The following is a 16,285-nucleotide window of genomic DNA, read 5'->3' on the forward strand; positions in this document are numbered from 1 at the left end:
CGTGTTCTTGGTTTGGAGGGTATTCCCTACCCTATTCAGAATTGGCCCTTGTGTCCAAGGAGTCTGAGTCCTCATCTAGGTCCCTAATGAAGACTGGCTCTTAAGGCATCCCAAGATTTGTCTTTTTGGTTTCCTTCATTTTCCTATTCTTAACCGACTTTTTTCTCCTATTTTTCTTCTTCTTCTTAGATTCCAGTACCGAGGCCACATATCGTTGCTCGAGAACATATTGGTTTTGGGCTTAAAGCTAGGTGATAGCATTTAAAGATGTGTGACCTAGATTTTTTAGGATTTGCCTTTGAGCTTGATTACTTACCCCAATCATGTCTAAGGGTGTGATGATGGATCCCGTCTATGGACTTGTTACCACAATATCGTTTGGGCAGTCCTTAATCCAATGATCTATGCCAAAATGGTTAACAAGTAGTCGGTTTCATGTTTGAGGGTCCCGCTTGGTTGAGTTAAGAAAACTTTAGAGGGCATTTCGAAACTTGATGGGGACCTTCATAGTGGTAACATTGAAGAGGCATTCTTCTAGCTATGGCGTTAATGCATTGGGAATGTTCATTTCATACACAATGCACTACCAGAATGCAAAGGCAATGATGAATCTTATGTAATGGGAGCTAAAATTCAAAGAGGATGAAAGAAACAAAGGTGTTTCCCTGGCACAGTGGTGCCAAAATGTTATGGGCTACCACACCTCCAAGAGGGAACTCAATGCGTAGGGAAGAGCAATAGAACACAACTATCGTAGGGCACTTACCAATGCTTCGAACTTGTGTCCCTTGAGGTCTCCAAGCTCACTTGAGAAGCTCCAATCCTCCAAGCTCCACCTCCACGCTGTCACCGTAGAGTTGCTCACACCACCACATAAGGCAATCACTCTCTCTCTCACTCCTCATCAATACAAGTATGCAACATACGAGTATAAAGAAGGCACAAGTGCTTCAATGGTCTCTCTCAATCTCTCTCTCAAGACAAAAGGAAGAGCTCTCAATAGCACAAAGGGGGATTGTGTCCATTCATTTATGAGAAAATGCCTTATATACAATTGGCCCTTATTCACATGGGCGCCCAAAACTTACTTAACTAAGGCCTTGGGTCACCAATATCTCATAATGTACAACTTTTATAGTGCCTTTGCATGACACTTATTAATGTCTTCAAATGGAGAAGCATATCTGTTAATCCAAAATGGAATCAACACACACACATTCATGGTATTTTGGAACTTCTTTTTGATAAGAGCCTGTGTGTATGGTAGAATGATGGTTGTATGTGGATAATTTGGCATCTCCCATGGGGGAGAGTAAGGCCCTCAATGCTTGTGCATTATTTTTCTCCTTGGATAATGAAATACTCCAAGGGGGTCCATTCTGGCCTCTATGTGGTGTGCACATCTCTCTTTTAAAGTTTTGTGGAATTAAGAGGGTTTTTTCCTCGTGTGACCACTCATGGTACTTGAGTACCCTAGAGCATTATACTATCACTTCTCACATTTGCTTATCCAAAAGGATTGCTCTAGCTCTCTTTCTCTTGTGTGTCTCAATCTATGTGTGTGTGCATGTGAGATCGGTCCACCTCAACCCAATAGTGGTATTAGAGTAGGTTTTTCATGGTGGCTAGCTTGGAGCAAGCTTTGTTGTGAGCAAGTAGTTTCCAGTTTGCAGTTCAAGCTATCCATTGGAGCTCTTCAATAGGTAGTTTCACTTCTGCGTAGTTTCCTTGGTTGAAGTTTCCAAATTCTTTATGGAAAAGCTTTGTATTACAGCAAGCATTTGGGAGCACCCCAACTTGTTTACAATTGGCAGAGCCAGCAGCAAACCATTCATTACTTTCTTACAGTCATCCTATTTCTAACTCATATAGTCATTAACTATATGAGTTAGAAATAGTCGATTTACTTGCAGTAATATCGATAGTGCCACACATGATGACATAGTTCATGTAATCACTCTGTAATCATTGACACAGTTGTTTGGCAACAACCTGAGTAGTAGTTAAATGATGCAGTCCAATCATAGAGCATCCATTGATTGATGCTGAATAGGTATGATAGAAGGTTCCATCTGGCATTCCACCACCTAATGTGCATTTGACACATGATAGATGGTTCCATCCGGCATTCCACCACCTAATGTGCGTTTGACATGTGCATTTGATACATGTTGATCACATTTGGATAAGATAATTGGGTGCAATCTTCTGATGACTCACCAATCCCCTGCACTTTCAATAGTCTGGTCGTGGAGTCTAGGAATCACCCAGCTTCAGCCATTTGACACATCAGATTTGGATAAGAAAAGTGGGTGCAATTGCCCACTAACTCACCAATCACCTACACTTTCAATTGTTTGGTCTTCCAATCATGGAGTCCAGGAATCACCAACTTCAGCCCCATCGTCACTCGAATTTTACAATCATCAGGAATCTCCAATCGCTCAGATGTGTAATCGTTCAGATTCTATAATCACTAAGAATCTCCAATCACCCAGTGATTACAGAAGTTCAATTGTGATTACAAAAGTTCGATCACCCACAATTGCATAAGTCTGATCATGTTGTAGAAATCCAATTGCTTGTGATTATAGAAGTTTGATCGTGATTGCAAAAGTCAAATCATCTGATTGCATAAGTTTGATCGTGATTGCAAAAGCCAAATCATCTGATTGCATAAGTTTGATTTGATCATTCTGATTGCTTGAGTTCGATCGTCTAATTACTCATTTGCGATCATCCGATTTCTCCATTTGGGATTGTCTGATTGCTCATTTCTAATCGTCTGTCTAACTACTCTCATCTCCGATCGCCCAATTGCTCTCCTCTGATCATGAAATTTATCAACTCCAATCGTCTAACTGCTCTTCTTTGATCGCTGGATTCCTAATCACCAATCGTCCCGATTCCTGCACGCAGTCTGTGACCGTTGCCGTTCATCAAACATAGTTTCTAGATGTCTCCTCTTCGGGCTTAGGAGGATTTGAATGGGCCAGTACTTTACCATTAGGTTTAGCACTAGACGGAGCCCATATTTTCCTTTGCCATAATGGGAGGCAGTAAAAACTTGATCTAAAGCAATCATATTGTTCCGATTGGAACGAGATTGCTCTTCATGTAACAAGAGAGCTACCAAATCATCGTATACAGATCTATATTCTACTTTGTCAGGCAGAGAATGGTAGAGCAAATCCTTGATAGGATTAAGGTAAGCCATTGAGAACTATAGAGACAAGCGAACTATCAGGTATGACCTCATCAATATTGATTAACTGCTCTCTCAGATCCTTAACACAGGTAAAAAATACATCCATAGATTCACCCTCTTCAATCAGATGCTCGAAGCCAAGCTTTTTCCATAGATAGCCAACTCGAGCTTCATTATGGATCTGATACAAAGAGGCAAGTATATCCCATGTAATTTTAGAAGAAGTACATGAACAGATATAAGATATGACTTGCTATTTGTTGCAGGAGAGAGCAATCAAGACATGCGCCTAGTATCTTTAGCATCCCATCGAATATGAGGTATGACTTGTTGTTTGTTGCAGGAGAGAGCAATCAAGGCATGCGCCTACGTATCTTTAGCATCCCATCAGAATTGTTCTATTGTAGGACACATGTGGGTGGTACACTTCCATTGGAAACAGACTCACTGGTTAGAGACTGGTTACGATAGTGGATCCACCTGGTGTGTTGAGATAGCAGATGCGGGCTCAGCAGGCCTTAAGTTAGCACTAGATACATACACCCACAAGTTCCTTACCACCAGGACATGCCTCATCATATATGCCCACATGGGATAGTTGGTGCCATTCAACTTGTCCTTAATGGACAACATGCCAAACAAATCACTAGTGTTTTCAGACATATTATACAACAAGGAATGCACAAATTGAAGTATATCTGACACAAGAAGTAACTTTAAGTGACTTAGAGTACCTCAAATGTCTGCTCATCAATGCATATTCAAACTTACCAAATCAGCAATGTGTAGGTCAAAAGATGTAGGCGGAATCGTGGATGCAAAATTAGCAGGTCGAAATCTGACGAGAATTAGCATGTCAAAAGCTGACATGGAATTGGCAGATCGAAAGCTGACGTGGAATCAGCAGGTCTCGGAAGCTAACGTGGAATCAGCAGGTCAGAAGGTGAAGGCAAAGTCATCAGGTCACAATCAAGTGATGGTGGATGGACGCGGAACCAGTTGAAGGACAGCAGACAGAAACTGAACCAACTGACAAACGGGTATGGAATCAGCTGATGTATGGAATGTGAATCAGTTGTGACGAACAGACGTTGAATCAGCTGATGGACGGGCATGGAATCAGCTAACTGCAGACAAAATCTAAATCGACTGACGGGCGGATGCTGAATCGGCTGACTGGATCAGCTGACAGGGGCGGTGAGCTGACTGAATCAGCTAACGAAAACTGAAACCCAAATGTCGAGAATGCTAAAGGCTGTATGATGCGGAATGTCGAATGCCGAATGCCAAATGCCAAACACCAAACACCGAATGCCGAACATCAAACACAGAGTGCCAAAGTGAAAGGCCGAATGCAAAAAGCTGACTGCTGAATGTGGAAATCTGAATGCTCTAGGTTGTCGACCACCCTTGGGTAAACTCGGCCAAGTGCTGAATGCAAAAAGCTGACTATTGAATGCTGAAATCTGAATGTGGAAAGCCAAGCGCTGAAAGTGGAAAACCAAGCACTGAAAGGCTGACCGAGCAAAACCAATAGATGCAGCTGAATGGCTGATCGAGAAAAAAAGCTAAATGTTGAAGCCGAATGCTGAGTGAGGAAAGCCGAAGATTGAACTGCTAACCAGGTAAAATTGATGAACGCGGCTGAATGGCTGATTGAGCAAAATTGACAGATGTAGAAGTCCAATGCCAAAAGAAATGCTGAATGGCTGATCGAGCAAAATCAACGGGGACACAGGAGTCCAATGTCAAAAGTTGAAAGTTGGTACTTAGACAGCATTGGCAATAGCAAAACCAACATGAATTGCAGTGGTGAACATGGAAATCCGATGCCAACCAAAAGCTTCTTACTTGAGTTGAGTGTAGTGTGAGGGAATGCCCAGAATGTATGACAGCATAAATGAATGACATCAATGTACAGGAGGCAGAAACCCTAAAACTGTGGAAAGTGCAAAGTGCAAGAGGGTACTCGAGATGCACGACAGCGACAACTAATGACACTAACAATGTACAGAAGGAGGTAGAAACCCTAGATCTGTGAGAAGTGCAAGAGTGTACCTAAGATGTACAATGGTGTAGAATAATGATAGTAATGTACCTCTGCTTCACCACTTTAGAGAATAAAGGCATGGAGCTATTGGCTTTGAAACTAGGCTTTAAAACACCGCTGGATGAGGGAGTAGATGCTCTACACACACACACACACACACACACACACACACACACACACACACACATGCACACACATGCACACACACATTCGTATCAAGCTAAAAGCGCACGAGAGGTGAGATGTGATAGTTGGAAGTACTCAATACAATGATCATGAATGTTTGGAGTATAAAGTACTAGTAGCCCTAGCCCTAGGGCTGACGTGGTTAACACACTAGAGTGTGTTCACATGGGGAAAAAAACCCTTGCCCCAACATAGGGTAAAAAGTGCTCATGTGTAGGGTTGTTCACACCAAGACTTCCAAGGCTAACATCCCTTACTCTTGTTCATACTTTCCTATGTACATTTGCTATGGCGTGTACAGTTTTTTAGGACAACATTGTCTGCAAGAAGTAGACAAATCAATGCAAGAATCAATGATTTGTTTAGCATGCTTGGCGGCCAAGAATAAGTTGGATGGCATCAACTATCCTATGTGGTCATACATGATGCAAGACATGTATTAGTGGGCAAGGCAGCTTTAGGCCTATGTATTGGGTTTAGAATCAAGAGCACCATCTAAGACTATTGATGCTTTAAGTGCATTGTTTACTTCAATTCCTCTTGCACCTCTCTCATAGGAGCAAGCCAAGTGGGATGGAAAGGATGCACATGTACATGCATTGATTGCCCTATCATGCAAGAGGTACATCATCCCATACATCAGGTTGTCTTTTGGCCGAATAGGCATGGGCTGCTTCATTGTATCATGCATAATGAGGCACATTTGTTTCTCAAAAAATAGTTAGAGATGGGGCACATGGCTGAGGGTGATTCAATTGATGCTTATAGCACAAGGATCAAAGACCTCAAGGAGCAGCGCAAATTTATGTGACCACCCTCTTGGCTGGTGATACTTAAGTACCTTATAGACTTATATTATCACTTCTCACATTCTCTTATCTAGAAGAACTATTCTAGCTCATGACCCTCATGTGTCTCAATCTATGTGTGTGTGTATGCATGTGAGCTTGCTAGGTCTAGAAGTAATCCAAACCGTACCGTGCATACTAGCTTGTTGCTTTTCCTCCTAGTGTTGTGGCAAAGAATTTATCTTTTGGTAATGGAGATCTAGTGGCCAAGTGAGTGATTTTGAAGGAGAATACATGTGCATCTGGATCTTCATTGGTCTTGCCTCTAAATTTTGGGTACTTCAATGCCATGGTGTATATTTTGGCTCCTCTTAAAGGACTGATTTTAACCCTTTCTTGACTGATGCAAAGGCACTTTCTCTCTTAGCCCATTATTTGGCTCGGGTTTGTGCAACCCATCCCCGTCTTTGACTTATTCTAGTTGCCGATAGGGTTGTGCCCTTGCTCTGAGAGTCTACCATCTTCCAGGTAGCCTCCATGAATGCTACCTACCTAGACTTGTCATATGACTCCCCAACTTTCAAGACATGTATTACTTAATCTAGGCATTCTTTCAGCTATGCCTATCACTTATTGTACTACTTGGTAGTACTAATTCCAAGAACAATGCTGCATTCCACTCATAAGAGGAAAAAAGACAAGTAAATCCTCAAACCACATGCAACGGTGAGCCCAATATCCAAAGCCACTAGACAAGTAAATTGTCTTGAACTTAACTAAATGCCAGTTACTAGTTGAATGACAAGCAAGTGAGTCGGATAGTCATTGATGTATGATGCTGAATATGCATCCACAAAGAGTATCCACTACACAGGGTTAGAATACTCTGTATAACAACCTTCCTGGCAATTAGTGCCACATCTTTCGACTGAATGAGATTCTTAACAATAGAATGCCTGAGTGACAATGGTAGGCTATCTATCCACCTAAAATCCATGTAGCTCATGCATGCTAATGCTACCACCTTCCTTTATGTCCCAACTTCCTCTCTTTTGGCTCTCCGCCCCCATGGCTCTTTTCAGCCTTCTCGACCGTGTACCACTCTATCCCCGATAGTGTAGGTCTTGATGTACTTGTGCACTTGCCTTAGATCTTCCTCTTGAGGCTCGGCAAGATCTTTGAGTTTTACTTCCTTTTCTACCTCCACCTTAACCTTATTAAGCTTACATCAGGCTCCTTGTCACTTTTATAGACCAATGTCTTGGTTTGAATAGTGAACTTGTTTAGGTTTCATGTGGCTTTTTATGTGGTTTACTTTTTCTTGGTCAGGTAACTATGGGTAATGCAGAATTCAGTCCTTCTGTGGTGGAGTCCTCACTAGAAGAATCACTAGCTGCTTCAGGCTCAAAATCATTGTTGACTCCCAAGAGAGATGCTGCACTAAGCATGAACACGGAGGTGATTTCTGTCTCGTCAAGTTGTACAAATCTCGTTCCAAGCTTTTGTGGAAAAGTGTCCATGGTTGCCAAGACATGGACTCAATTGGTCGGAGTCATCAGGCTCTAGGAGAGGTTTGTAATCATGGTTCTCGTCTTCATTGATCCAATAACGAGAATGTCTCGGCCCATGGGATGAGTTTTCCCTATCTTTAGGTTCATCCTTACCTTTATGTATATAGTTTCCTATCTTTAAGGACTTGTGTGTACGTATATGTGATTGGTTTCCCAATCATGATCCAACCTTGCTTCTCTCATGTAAGGCCCTGCAAGGATCATTGTGTATGACCCTTTTTTATGAAGTTCCATCACTACAAATATGTGGTGGAAACTTAAATGAAGGTCTTGATTTTTGCATCTTGTAGGATGCGGGTTTGGTTACATTCTCATCAACAAGCTTGACCATGAGACTTGTGCCTACGTGACTGGCGGGCTACCCCAAGTCTCCCAGCAATCCTTGGTGATTTTGCTGACACCAAAGACCGTAAGTTCCTTGTGCACAATAGGTAACACTGCTGGCGTTCACTTCGTCACTTTCAAAATAGTGTCCCAACTTCTTCATAGGCACTTTGGGCTATCTTTGGTTTTAGCTACTAGGGAGGGAGGATGCTTAATGGGGCATGGTTCCTCTTCCTCCTCCTCCAGCTCAGGTTCAACTCTATGGCTCTTAAATTCCCATTTATCCAGACTGATAAGTCTCTCCAAAGTTGAGAATTTTCTTGTAAAACAGAACTTATTGGAACTCACACCTTTGAGGTTAAGAAGGCTGTGAGGCTCGCTATGTCCCGTAAATAATACTCACATATACTCACTCTGAGGTGTGCTAGGACCTCCTAATGTGTAAAGTATGTGTACTAATCCTTCAGTAGGGGGACAATGCTTGAGATAAAGTCATTGCCCAATCACCTTATAAAAGATGTTGCATTGGCTATGGTGGAAGGCCAACTTTCACCTCCTCCCACTGAGTCCTCCCTCATTACATCTAGCAATGTGGGGCTTGGTTAGATTGGTTTCAATGGTAGAGGAGGTTCTATTTGTAGCCTCTTAAGAATGGATATATGAGCATGTTTGAGGTCTTGGGCAAAGTCTAAGAAGATTTGACCCCCCCCTTTGGTTTATCTGGATTTGGCCACTACTAAGAGGTTAAACAATAAGGGTCTGAAATGTTTTGGTGACTTCTAGGATAGACCCTTACTAGGATGGATCGATGACATCATGTACTGGCTAATTTGGATGGTATATGGGTGTTAATTGCTTACAATCCTCTCACGTGATTGAAGGACTGGCAATGGGAAAATGGGGTGGCATTAGACAAAGGCACTATTAATTTCTTCTACAAGGAGCTAGTGGGCACATGCATAGGGTGGCATAAATGCCATGTACTGTAACAGGGTATGGAGACTCAATTAGGGGCTTGCTAGTTGGAAGTTTAAATGGGGTCTTCTTTGGAAAGTGGACATCCCAATGAGAGGATGCTGATGCTTTTGTGGGCAAGTTATGATGATTGCTTTGCCCTTAGGGGCTGGTCAAAAGGAATTTTTACTTTGGTGTGTGTCCCCCATGTGTAGAAGATGGTTTTCATGCCTTTTGGAGCTTTCTGCGATTAGGGATTTCTTGGGAAAAATGAATAGGTGGATAGTTGATTGGGTGGGTGTCAGAATGACCTGGGCTATGTGGTTATTTGGTAAATATTGGGACTGAGATTCAGAGACTTCACAAGCCTTTTGGCAATATGGTTATCTAGGAATACTAGAGTGTTTTGATGTTAAAGCTAAACAAGGGATTGATTTTGTTAAACCTGTTGGTCACATGTTGTATATTTGAGGGGTTGAACTGTTGGGAGTTTGTGGTGTGTTCAGTTACATATATATATATATATATTCTCCCCCCTTCCAAAAAAACGAAACTGCCAATTATAAATATATGATTTTTGTCCTTTAAAAATTAAGATAATAATAATTATCCGTTATTTAAAGGACCTAAAGCTTAATTTGACATTGGTGTTGGGCGGAGTGGTGTCCGTCATGTGTAAAAGCGGCCAGTGTTCAAATTTTGAACCCTACTATCAACGGCTATCGTAAAGTCATCGTGTGAAAATAAAAGTGGTGGCGACCCTGTGCAGAAGGCCGAGGGCGACCTTTCTCATGTTTCTGCTCGCGAAGGCCATAACCGCAGACATAGCCTAGCCATAGCCATAGCCATAGCCATATTCATTTCTTCTGCCACTGTTTCGCATTTTTGTTTTTTTTTTGTGTACTTCTTCGCCATAGCCCGTAGTCCTAGTTTTTCTTCTGCCTCTTCTTGCCTAGGGTTTTGTTCTTCTCCTCCCCAGCCATGTCTCTCCGCCCTAATGCCCGCACAGAGGTGCGCAAAAAGGCCTACAAGGTTTCAGTGGATACCGATGAGGCCCGCCGCAAGCGAGAAGACAACCTGGTCGAAATTCGCAAGAGCAAGCGCGAGGAGAGCTTGCTCAAGAAGCGCAAGGAGGGTATGGTGGTCCAGCAGCTTAATAGCAGCTCCCAGTCCAGCACCATGGAGGCAAAGGTAGGGTTTTCTTCATGTGCTTTTTCCGTTGAAGAAATCTATGGCCGTTGCTAGGCTGTTCTACCAGATTATATTTGTTGAGATCCATGGTGAGTCTTGTTGCCTCTGCACTCCATGGCTACCTGCTGATATCTGCCAGTAGGGTTTCTAGGCCATTATTGAGACTTCGTTGTGGTCACGTTTTCTAGTGTCTTGAGCTACAATGTACTTCTAGGGTACAGTCATGGGTTTGTGACGCATTCGATGCCAGTATATTGTGGAGGACACACTCTGGCTGAGTGTATTGTGTAGGGACACACAATGGCTGCGTGCCCTCTTACTTTGTAAGGCATTCAATGCTTGCTTTATACTGTGGCTACTTTTGCCAGTGTAATACAATAGAATGAGTTGCTAGGATGCTCTGAGGAAGCCTTCAATTATGCTTAATATTTTTTGACATTCCATGGCAGCTTCTCCATGTTAGGCTTGAGGCTGTAGTTGGCATCTGATTATGGGCACATCTAATCAGCTTTGGTTATGAGTGCTCCTTTAATGTGGCCACATTCTCATGTGTGTATTGAAACACAAAATGGATCAAAAGGTGGACATTTCATAGCTGCTGTATATTGATTTTCTGGTGTTGGGATTTGGTGACAGTCTTCAGTATGGCAATGTTTGATCATAGCTGTTACAAGGAATATATAATTGGAAGCAAGTATATTACAAATATCAATCTTAGTCAATCCTCTACCTTTTAGTAGTGCATGTGTCCAGCCCTCTCTCATTATCTCTTCTTAGAGTAGGTAAGGCCTCCTCTCTACCCAACCTGTCTCCTTTCTATAATCAGCCTCCGATCTAGTATCTGGAGTCCTTAGGTCTCCAGCCTATTGTTATCATGATTCATATATATTTCCCCAGGTCTCCAACCTAGTGTACCATCTATATAACACGCCCCCGCACGCACGCACACACAGGAGACCATGATCTCTCTCTCTCTCTCTCTCTCTCTCTCTCTCTCTCTCTCTCTCACGCGCGAGCACACACACAGACATCGCTAAAAATATTTTATTTTATTTTTGTTTTTCTGAAAGTGAGTAAATGCCTTCTGCACCACTTGTCGGGCACTGATCATGTGAGTAGAAATATGAGTTCAGCAGCTGTGTAAAGATATGGACACCAAGGTGTACGTGTCTCTGCATACACCGAACCTGCACGTGGTAACGTTGTCGAAAATCAGTATGCACGATGATGACAGATTCTGCACTAGCTGTGGTGTGGAAATGATGATGTTATAGGGCTTTGCGATGCATGATGGACTTGCTGTCTGGACTCTGAAGTGATCAGTTATCATCATCATTTCTGTATGCAGCAACTATTTTGTGCTTTTGATGTTTGCCAAATAAGCCTTTGATGAAATTCTACTTTGTCTACTTTACTTTTGAAGTTGGAGAGTTTGCCTGGAATGATATCTGGAGTTTGGTCTGAAGATCCAAACACACAAGTGAAAACTACATATCAGTTCAGGAAACTTTTGTCTATAGGTGCGGGTGACTACCAAATTGTTTTTGATTCTTTTCATGATATTCTGGAACATTATGCAGTTTTTGAAACACTGTCCTGTTTACTTTGGGGCAGAACGCAATCCCCCAATACAGGAAGTCATTAATGCAGGGGTGGTTCCTCGCTTTGTTGAGTTTCTCCTTCGAAGCGACTTTCCCCAGTTGCAGGTGTGCTCCTGTGAGTGAGGTTTCAATGTATTTTTAAAGCCCCATACTAGTCGTCTTGTATTATGCTGTGTATATTGCAGATTTTTTACTGATGGGAACATGGTTTGTGCTTTATGTGCTACTTTCAGTTTGAGGCAGCATGGGCCTTGACTAATATTGCATCTGGGACCTCTGACCATACCAGAGTGGTTATAGACCATGGTGCAGTTCCTGTTTTTGTGCAGCTTCTTAATGCTTCTGGAGATGACGTACGAGAGCAGGTGCAGTGTTTTTCTTTTGGATGCAAAATGTGAAACAGCCCTTATCTAGCTTGCTTGTATGCAATGTGAAAGATGTGGGTAAAGCTGTTTTGGGACCGTCACATTCAACAATGTTCATGGGGATGTGTGCAGGCTGTGTGGGCCTTGGGGAATGTGGCCGGTGATTCACCAAAATGCAGAGATTTGGTTCTTAGTCATGGTGCAATGATGCCTCTACTTAGCCAACTGAATGAAAATGCCAAGCTTTCAATGCTCAGAAATGCAACATGGACTCTTTCAAACTTTTGTCGTGGAAAGCCTCAACCCCCTTTTGAGCAGGTAACTCAATTGATGACTTAAGTCACCTTGCATGCAAGGCGAAAGGTACTTCTTTCATTACTTCTTAATCACTCCAATGTCTCCTTGTGCAGACAAAAGTTGCACTCCCTGCCCTTGAACGGTTGATCCATTCTACTGATGAGGATGTGCTGATAGATGCTTGCTGGGCACTCTCATATCTCTCGGATGGCACAAATGATAAAATTCAAGCTGTTATAGAAGCTGGGGTCTGTCGCAGGCTTGTGGAAATGCTGCTGTATGGGATTTCTATCTCATAGAGTTATCTTCTTTGATCATTTCTCAATGGGATGCAGAACTTTTTCGGTAACACTTATTTGTGAGATTTGTATGGATTGTTTCAGCCATCCTTCTCCAGCTGTTCTCATACCTGCATTAAGGACAGTGGGAAATATAGTGACAGGGGATGATGCACAAACTCAGGTCATCATTGTTATCTCATTGTGCAAATTCTGGCTAGGAACCCTTTACTGGCTTTAAACTTTTGTTGGTTACTCAGGAACCTAATGCTTTATTTGTTTTAGATGTTGCATGCTGTGGAGACGGATGTTGTCTCCACAATGGAAACGGCTTGAAACTAGGAAACGGAAATGGCTAGGAAAGGACTAATGTATTTAACATTATATAGTAGATGTAAATTGAAACGATGAAAAAAGTGAGGAGGAACTTGGTATAGATCATATAGAGATAATAAGGAAAATTGTAGATGTAAACTGAAATGATGAAAAAAGTTTGAGAGAAATAGAGGAGAAATTTGGTATAGATCATATAGAGATGATAAGGAGAATTGGGGGAAATCAAAACATATCATGGAAAAATCATGGGAAAGTTCTCATGTGAGATTAGGAAATGGGGAATTGAAATGGCTTCTCTAGAGAAACACAGTTTACTCAACTTTTTGCTACGAAATGGCCATTTCTTGTTACTATGCTTTAGTTGCATTAAACATGTATTTATGTGTATATATGTGTGTTTTCATGAACATATATGTATGTATGTATATGTACATGTATGTATGCATGTATATATTTGTTTATATGTATATGTATGCACGCATGCACACATTATTGAAACACGCATGCATGCATGCACGCTAGATGTAGATGCATTCATTTATGCATGCAACATACATGTATGTATGTATGCATATAACTTATTATGATGTATTATGAAAAGCTTATTGCATTTTACATCAACGAATGATGCATGAGTGTTATGTGCGTGCGTGTGCATGCATGCATTTACGTATATACAAGTGCATGCATTTATGCTCATGTCTATGTATGCATGCATGCACGCACTTATGTAGTTAAATCAGACTGCTTTTAACATCAACCAGTGATGCTTAAGGACTTTGTTTTTACAGCTCATGATTAACAACCAAGTGCTACCCTGCCTTCTGAACTTGCTTACTCGTAATCATAAGAAGAGTATCAAGAAGGAAGCTTGTTGGACTATATCTAATATTACTGCAGGGAACAAAGAGCAAATCCAGGTAACACTCCAGTCTCATTTACAAACACTATGTAGGTTGCTATTGGACAAAGGGTGGTCCTTGACCTTGAAATGCTATTTGTTGGATGGGACAGGCTGTAATTGATGCCAATATCATACCCCCTCTAGTAGTTTTGTTGGGGAGTGCAGAGTTTGAAATCAAGAAAGAGGCCACCTGGGCAATCTCTAACACAACTTCCGGTGGAGAACATGATCAGATTAAGTACTGTACGCATTTAACACTAATTTGTTCAATCCTGCGATAAGCAGTCAGGCTAACCTTGAAACAAGTAGCATTGCTGTGTGGTAATTTATGTCACTGAGATGAACAAAAATTGTGCTTTTGACTGTGCAGGTACCTTGTGAGTCAAGGTTGCATCAAGCCGCTGTGTGATCTTTTGACCTGTCCAGATCCTCGAATCATCACTGTTTGTTTGGAGGGCCTTGAGAACATATTGAGAGTTGGGGAAGCAGAGAAGGATCTTGGGAAAACAGGTGGCCTAAATTTGTATGCCCAGTACATTGATGAGGCAGAAGGCCTTGAAAAGATTGAGAGTTTACAAACGCATGATAACTCAGATATTTATGAGAAGGCTGTGAAACTTCTGGAAACATACTGGTCGGAGGAGGAAGAAGATCAGAATGCTTCTTCAGGGGTCACTGGCCAACCAACCTTTAACTTTGATGGAAACCAGAATGTTCCAAGTGGAGGTTTCAACTTCACTTGATTTGTTATCTGTAAGTCCTAGTGACTCTCCTTGTCTTGTCTAACAAGTGTGTGTAGCCTTGTAGATGTTAAGGGCATGTCTTGTTATGTTGGTCTTGCAGGACTGTCTGCTATATGGACCTGCCATGGATTCCTCAAGAAGCTTGTTGAGGTGATGCATACTATGCTGGATGTCCTCAGATAAGGTTCTTCCTTTACATCTGTATGTAGCCAGTGCAACAGTAGCATGGTGATGCGTCTGTCTGTTATCCTGCACAGCTTATTATTGCCATGATGAGCTGATCAAAGAAAGTGTCAGAGAATTTCTTGTATATGGTTTTGCAGTCTCCACACTTGCATGTAATGGCTGATTTTTTTTCCCGTGGATAGGTCACTGGGTGATCAAGGCTTGGTATCTTCTTATAATAATGGCAGCTAGCTTTTGGTCATCTTTTGGTGGGGTCACGTTGAATCCATTCAATAAAAACATGCAACCTTGTAATATAGAGTTTGTAAATTTTTCTTTTCAGGCAGGCGAATTTTCAGCTGTCTTGATGTTCTACTAGTCATTGCCTTTTTACTTCTATTTGACTTTTTAGTTCAATAAAAGCTTGCGTTCTGCCCAACGTGAAGCTCAGTAATGAAAATGAGGGGGGAAAATATGTCCCAGTTTTGACAAGCCACTACATTTGACCAAAGGGGGGGGGGGGGGGGGGGCGACCCTATCAGGATTCAAACTTGTGCCCACATGTCAACAGGCTAAAACATTCAGAGTGGGCCTACTACAACGATGTTTGTCCTTTTTGTTTTATATATATCTGCCTACCTGCAGCATCTGACATTTTTGGGAAGTGTGCTAAAAACGTTCTTCACTTGCTACCAGAGAACAATCAGCCCACAGCAAATCTGAAGAGTTACTTGCAACACCAGATGGGGTCGATTGGTCATTTCTCCTTGGCCAGAGGACCAGATTGCTCAAGGAGTGGAACACACTTAATTGCCCGCAACATGTCTACAGGGCGGCCTGCAAATATGCTGTAGGTGAAGGGATTATATGCAGTATGGATGAGGAGCCTCCATAGTGTTGTTACTGACTGAGGCCGTGATAGACCTGTCTCCAGAAGCCAATGCCAAAGACACCAACCATTTAGCTCCTTCCTGCCATCTATCTATTCACGACTCATCTGGTTTAATGTGATGAACGTTTTTAGCACACTCCCCCACAATGTCACATCTTACAGGTAGGCGAATGGCATTGATTGGTCATTTCTCCTCGGAAAACTTCATTACCAGCAACATATAACTACAGGGTGCCCTGCAAATGTGCTGTAAATAAAGGGGTTACATGCATGGGAGCCTCCATAGACCTCCATAGTGTTGTATTGACTTGAGGCCATGCTGTTTCCAGAAAGAGCCAAGGAGTCTGGATTGGAGCTTGGCTTGATCCTTGTTGACAAGGTAGTGAGGGTGTTGCTCTAGCTTGGCCTGATCCTTCCATCTCGACAAGGTAG

The 16,285-nt window shown here is 42.1% G+C and overlaps 1 protein-coding gene across 2 annotated transcripts; it reads left to right on the forward strand.

The window, feature by feature from the left end:
* Window positions 1–9,789: 9,789 nt before the first annotated feature.
* Window positions 9,790–15,313, forward strand: LOC147614279 (importin subunit alpha-1-like). 2 transcript variants are annotated; one of them, XR_015263099.1, is made up of 12 exons: window positions 9,819–10,272; window positions 11,696–11,792; window positions 11,887–11,978; window positions 12,107–12,238; window positions 12,371–12,556; window positions 12,649–12,812; window positions 12,919–12,997; window positions 13,941–14,069; window positions 14,164–14,291; window positions 14,424–14,806; window positions 14,897–14,980; window positions 15,165–15,313. XR_015263099.1 is itself a non-coding variant. In XM_086780852.1 (11 exons), exons 1-10 carry the CDS (start codon window positions 10,063–10,065, stop codon window positions 14,794–14,796), a joined length of 1,590 nt encoding a protein of 529 aa, XP_086636978.1. In that variant the 5' UTR covers window positions 9,790–10,062; the 3' UTR covers window positions 14,797–14,806; window positions 14,897–15,313. The 2 variants fall into 2 exon arrangements, 1 of the variants encoding a protein (XP_086636978.1); XM_086780852.1 differs by having other exon boundaries at window positions 9,790–10,272; window positions 14,897–15,313.
* Window positions 15,314–16,285: the final 972 nt, after the last annotated feature.

Source organism: Cibotium barometz, chromosome 42 (assembly GCF_041138505.1).
Source record: "Cibotium barometz isolate CiBa-2024 chromosome 42, ASM4113850v1, whole genome shotgun sequence".
In the NCBI taxonomy this organism is placed as follows: domain Eukaryota; kingdom Viridiplantae; phylum Streptophyta; class Polypodiopsida; order Cyatheales; family Cibotiaceae; genus Cibotium; species Cibotium barometz.

Coding starts and splice junctions, on each gene's coding strand:
- LOC147614279 (XM_086780852.1), top strand. CDS start 10,063: ATGTCTCTCCGCCCTAATGCCCGCACAGAGGTGCGCAAAAAGGCCTAC. Junction 11,979..12,106: donor GCGACTTTCCCCAGTTGCAG/GTGTGCTCCTGT, acceptor TGCTACTTTCAG/TTTGAGGCAGCATGGGCCTT. Junction 14,070..14,163: donor GGAACAAAGAGCAAATCCAG/GTAACACTCCAG, acceptor TGGATGGGACAG/GCTGTAATTGATGCCAATAT.